Source organism: Triturus cristatus, chromosome 5_2, assembly GCF_964204655.1.
Source record: "Triturus cristatus chromosome 5_2, aTriCri1.1, whole genome shotgun sequence".
In the NCBI taxonomy this organism is placed as follows: domain Eukaryota; kingdom Metazoa; phylum Chordata; class Amphibia; order Caudata; family Salamandridae; genus Triturus; species Triturus cristatus.
Window position 1 is genome coordinate 692,720,183 of NC_140588.1, and position 6,000 is coordinate 692,726,182.

At 42.7% G+C, this 6,000-nt stretch overlaps 1 protein-coding gene across 1 annotated transcript in view; it reads left to right on the forward strand.

Moving 5' to 3' along the window:
* Positions 1-5,754, forward strand: part of TNMD (tenomodulin) — a 480,685-nt gene extending 474,931 nt beyond the window's left edge. The window contains exon 7 of the mRNA XM_085607759.1: positions 3,891-5,754. Within this exon, the coding sequence (XP_085463885.1) occupies positions 3,891-4,100 (210 nt within the window). The 3' untranslated portion in view covers positions 4,101-5,754. The remainder of the gene's footprint in view (positions 1-3,890) is intronic.
* Positions 5,755-6,000: the final 246 nt, after the last annotated feature.

The window sequence follows — 6,000 nt, forward strand, 5'->3', positions numbered from 1 at the left end:
ATAATAAAAAATTGGCAGCAAGGGAGGGAGACAGAGAGAGAGGGGAGCAAAAGGTAGGTAGGTGATAAAAGAGAAAAAAGAACATTTAGAAAAAAGAAGGAAGGAAGGAAACCCTCTAAAATCATTGGACTCTGTTTTTCTAAGATTATGCATTGCATTGGGTCACTTTCTTAGTTAAGACCAGCCACAAAATCTCTTTTGGGATTTACAAAGCCACACAAATCCCAATGTGCATTGCTTTGTGTGGCTTTGTAAAAATAAAGTAACACAACCGTTACCTTGTGATCAAGGAGGCATTACACGGGCGGAGCATGGCCGTGCCCATGCATTGATCCATTAATTTTGATGCAAACCCATATCTATAATGAGTTGGGTTGTGCTAAAATGGTGCACCTATCCGAGGCTGACATGTAAATTTGGAATATCTTTATTTCTCCTTGTGTTTTCCTCTATCCATGTGTACTGCATTCTACTTCACACATGTAAAGAGGAAATAGCCTCAAAGGATAGTTTTTGTGCGGCACCACACTGAAAGTTGAGGTAGCGTGGCTCTGCTCTTACACTGTCGAGTACAACTAGCACGGTTTGGCTAAGGTTCCTGAGCGCAGCGAGCAGTCGCATCTCATCATAGTCTCGACTTTAATGCTTCCCGTCGCTTGTGTTTTTATTACACTTTGGTGCAGTCTCATTTTTAAGTACACTATCCGTTGCTGCACTGTTTTTTTCTTCACCAAGCCCCCTCTTAAAAGCTGACCTCACTTTTGCTTTCAAGTATTGGCTCAGCCATGTTAAATGCAGGCTAATCCTTTCGTGTCCAATGAAATGAAGGGGCGGATCGTCTTCTTGAACTGCTGCCTCAGCCACCAGTACTTGCACACTAGTCAGTTTATTGCTGTACTTTGTTAACATATGTTTGGTCAATAAAGGCAGTTCAGTTTGTTAACATTTTATTAGGCAGATCGGACTGTCGCAGATGGTCGCGGGTGTTGGTCTTAGCAACAACAACAAAAAATGATGTCACTTGGGTGTTGGATGTGAATAAGTTTAAGGGACGCGGTGTGTGGATTTCTTGTGGGGAGGTGGGCCAGGTGGGCCAGGGGATGGGAGCTCGTGATGAAGACTGGACCAGGATGAATAGTGCAAAGCAATATGAAGTTACTGTAAAACTCCCAGACTTTGGTGTTGGATGTGAATAAGTTTAAGGGACGCGGTGTGTGGATTTCTTGTGGGGAGGTGGGCCAGGTGGGCCAGGGGATGGGAGCTCGTGATGAAGACTGGACCAGGATGAATAGTGCAAAGCAATATGAAGTTACTGTAAAACTCCCAGACTTTGGTTACACAGAGCCCCCTCCATCTTTCTCTTGTCTTCTGTTCCATGAGGATGCCCCTCAAACCTCCTGACCGTCCTGCCCCCCTTGCTGTTGTCATCCCTCGGTATAGCACTGCATTGCTTTCTAGCCAGGCTCGTGCTGTAGAAGTCTGTTTTAGATGTAGTTTAGAGACCACTGTAGCTGTGTTGCCTGTTTTGTGTGTTCCAAAAAAACATAGCGACATATAAAATCTATACAAGTCCTAGAGGCTTGTACACCTGTCCTCTTCATCCATTGGTCTTTTGACTTGTTATTCACATTCTCCCCATATAGCTCGCAGTATGAAGCAAAAGGTCAGCCCAAGTGAGCCAGAGGACCTCTTCTCTATCAGTGACTGTTTTGCAGGCCCATACCCACCTGATGGGTCGTGTTTTCTTTTCTTTGAATTTTTTTTTTCTGAAAACATATGGGCACTACCTTGGAGTAGTTACAGTTTTACTATTAATTCCTTTTAATGTCGCTTTCATATGCTTGCAAAAACAGGACTGTTCCTTGCTTGTTCATTTTGTATCTACCTACCACCACTTTAGCCATTGCTCACAGTAACTGTCTCCTTGCTGTCATTTTCACTTTTTATCTGTGTGTCTACCTTGTTATCTTTCTTTCTGTCTGTCTTTTCTCATTTACTATCGTTATCTTTTCTGCCAACCTTTTGTGGCACTTGAGCACTCTCTCTCTTTTCACCTTCTCTGCCTATCTGTTCCTATTTTCTATCTGCGCACCTTCTTTATTTTCAACTTTACTTGATATTTTATTAGCACTTCACCTGTAAGCTTCCTCACACCACTTGCCTTTTCTATATGTTCCTGTTTTTTATCAATATAGATTTCTTTTTTGACTAGTTCTCCCCTCTTGTTTTTGTACCTTTCTCTAAACATTTGTGAAGTTATGCCGTATTGTCCCCGAGCACTTTGGTACAATGCATGTAGATATTTAGCAAGTGACAGTGCAGCAGTGGTTTACAAAGTCTATGCCATGGGTCAGAGGGATCTGAAGACAGACCAGCATGTCATAGTGCAATATGTGTACACACAGCGTACATCTCCGCTCCCTGCAGCAAGGAGTCTGCCGAGCCAGCACAGTGAGGGTGGATCCTTCAGATTCTAGATAAGCAAATAGTGTTAATTAGATTAATACCTCATAAGCGCATTCTCCTCCCAGCATCTAATGTATATAGTGTACACACTACCGTGGGTATGGACCATACTAGCACGAGAAGCAGGTACGATAACTCGGAACAGCACATGGATGTGAAATAGATGCAGTTTGTGCTGTGATGTGCAACAAAAGTGTCAATTTTGCCCTCACCTTCCTAATGATGTATATAGACACACGCGTACACACCTGCTTTATGTTAACATTTGCTGCATTTGTTATCCATCCATTTGCCCCTCATCCATCCACATACCCTCTGTTTTTCCAGCACCCACCTCCTCCTCCTCTCTGTCTGTCCACTCAATGCCCTTCCAACAAACACTTCCGTCCATCTGTCCATCCACCGTCCCACTGGCTTTCAAACATTGAAATCCCTCCATTGGTCCACCCACGCACTATCCTTCCAACAATCATCCACATCTGTCTATCCATTTACCCCTCACTGTCTTTCCAACACCCACCTACGTCCGTCCATTTATTTCCCATGCAGTTGTGTAATATGAAACTATAGATATGTACCTAATGGGTATTAAAGATAAGCGACATGCATGCACTCTATTTGCTAGATATTATACGTTTAAATACACTTATCAACAATTTAACTAAACACACTCATACACAAACAGGCACGCACAGACATCCAGTTGGTTTTAGTGAATTCAGGAGCCAACTCTACAATCTTTTCAGGCTTCCAGGAGCAGTGTAAACTTAGAACTCCATTTCAATTGAGGATGTAAGTGTGTAAATAGACACTCTTGCTTATATTGTAATTTGTATATTTTGTCATACTGGTAAACCTGAGGAATATTCCTCTTTACCCAATAATATATTTATCAAGTGTTGTGTATAGCTTTCGGTATGTTCCCCTGTTCCTCTTGCCTTCTTATCATAGCGAATTTTAAAGTGTTCTATTTGTAGTGTCAGTTGAACCAACTCTGCTGGTGGATTGGTTGTGGCATGAGGTTGTGCACGTTTGTGATAATAAACCTACTCTTCAGCCTTTATTGGTTTTGTATTTTTTATCATTTTCGCTCTTCCAAGCAAACAAATGCCACTTGTTTACTTTGCTTCACACACCATGTACCTGCAATTTGGCATACACTTTTTATTTTCTATGCAGTTTATAATTTTTTTTATAAGTAGATATAATTTGAGCTTGATATAGCCTTACACATATTCAGAAATTAAGCTTTAATTGAACTACCCAGGATAATATACTGCATGGCTAAACACTTATAAGGTTCCAAAGGCAAGACCTATTGGCTATGCCAATGCTTGTTTTTGAATTGCAATCTTAAAGATGGCTTATTTGGGTAATTTGTTCACTACCTGCTAATTATATTTTTGTTCTTTTTTGATATGCAGAGGGAAGTTGGACTGGAACTGGACCCTATGTTGGACCACCGAGGGTTCTGCTGCGTCCACTGCCGCCGTGGACAGAGATACTGCCAGCGCGTCTGTGAACCCTTGCTTGGCTTCTACCCCTACCCCTATTGTTATGGAAGCGGGCGCGTGATCTGCCGAATAATCATGCCGTGCAACTGGTGGATTGCACGTATGTTAGGGCGTGTGTAGAGCAGTCTGCCAAGTTGTGGATTAAGAAACCTGACACATTTTACACGTATATATAGTTGTTATCATCACAATATACAAAGGACGTTATGTTGAGGTTGGCGTTGTACTTAAAGGCAATATACCATGTATGTGCTTGCAAATAAGTGGACTATGTTTTCTATATAGCATATTAATTCTATTTAAATGAGTAGTAGATTGTAAGCAGTGAAGTAGCAAATATGGATATTTTGAGAGGCTGCCTTAGTATAATCACCGAATGAACTGAGGATATTTCAAATTCATAAACGAGAATCCATTTGCACAGTGGAAGTATATCCTATCGATAGAAGTATGTGGAACATTGATGCCATATCATAGTCTGACCTGCCATTGTTGGGCAATCTTCTCTCAAATATCATAAATATAAAACAATAATTAGACCAAATGCCCTGATTATGAGTCTGGCTGTGTGAGGATCGCCAGACTCACGGGGGTGTAGTGGTGGCAGCCCCATTACGATTTGCTGCTGCCACCAGGGAATTGCCGTTCCCTGGCGGTGTTGAAGCAGTCATAGACCACAATATACTTGTCAGAACCACTGCGGTCCCGCCAAGCATATTACAAGTTTCATCTCCACTGGCGGTGTCATGGAGGTTCTAACTCCATCTACACCGTGGCAGGAAGGAAACAAAGGGGGCCCTACTTGGCTCCCTGTGCCTCCTCCACATGTGGATGCACACAGGGGAGCATAACATGTGCCCCCCTGTGTGCATGCACACCAGTTCCTGCACAGCATGGACTTTCTAGTCCATGTTGTGCTGGAACCTTGTTGTGCAGTCCCATTGTGGTGTCGTTTTCAAAGGGGGCGCCGCCTTTGAAAGAGGCACTGCCGTGGGACCGCCACGCCAGCTGCTCGAAAGACCAAATTTAAGTTGTAATCTGGCAGGTGGGTGGTGTCAACTCTTGGTGATGCGGGGGCATGGCGGTAGCATGCCACCCGGCCCGCACCGTAAAAAGTCATAATTGCTCTCTTAATGCAATGGGAGTTTAAAGATAAAGCTCGTTCTGCAGCAGACACCTTTTTGATGCCCCTCAGTAAAGGTCATACGTCTGTTAGGGACCGGTTCACAAATATTATGAATTAGATCAAATAAATAAATTCCACTGGTGTTGATGCAATTTTACACCAACACGTGTACTCTTTCGAAAGTGTGAAAAGAACATTTGAACCCAGGAGTTGTCTGTGATACTTCCAGCGGCCTAAGGAACATTAGCCCAGTAAGGATAATGGCTGGTCACCCTCCTTCCTACAGACAACAAGTGCAAAACAGTGTTTAGCACTGGACAGTCAGGCACATCTAACTGTAAAACTGCACCAGTTCAATCTATTGAGCCCAGGAAACGGTGGTGCCAAGTTGTAGTTTAACCATTGCAATTTATTGGCTTGACCACCTGTTAAAGTTAATTCTAAATGCTGCACCGACAGTTGCTTTGACTTTTAAAATTCGTTAAAATGCAGAATTCATTCATGTCAGGCAGACCCCATGTGTGTATTTGAGTGAGACGGAGAGCACGTAACATGAGTCAAAGTACAATTTATGAAAAAGATGCTTAAGAGGAGCAGCACCAGAATAGGTTGTTGTGTTGTTATCAATAAATGTTTTTTTACAAGTCAGTTTTATTGTCTTGTATTCAGTTTGTTTGTTGAGAGTGCTGCGTCACGGATGATAAACAGAAAGTAGTCTCAGGAGGCGAACATAGGCAGAAATACTCAATATTCCCCAGCACGGTTTTCTGCTGCTCCGACACTGAATACATGTCCCTGGTATCAATAAATGATGAACACTCTAGCGCGAACCAGGATTAAAGAGACCAGTTCGAAGTTCTACCTGCAGATCTACAGCTGGATGTAAATCGCCCA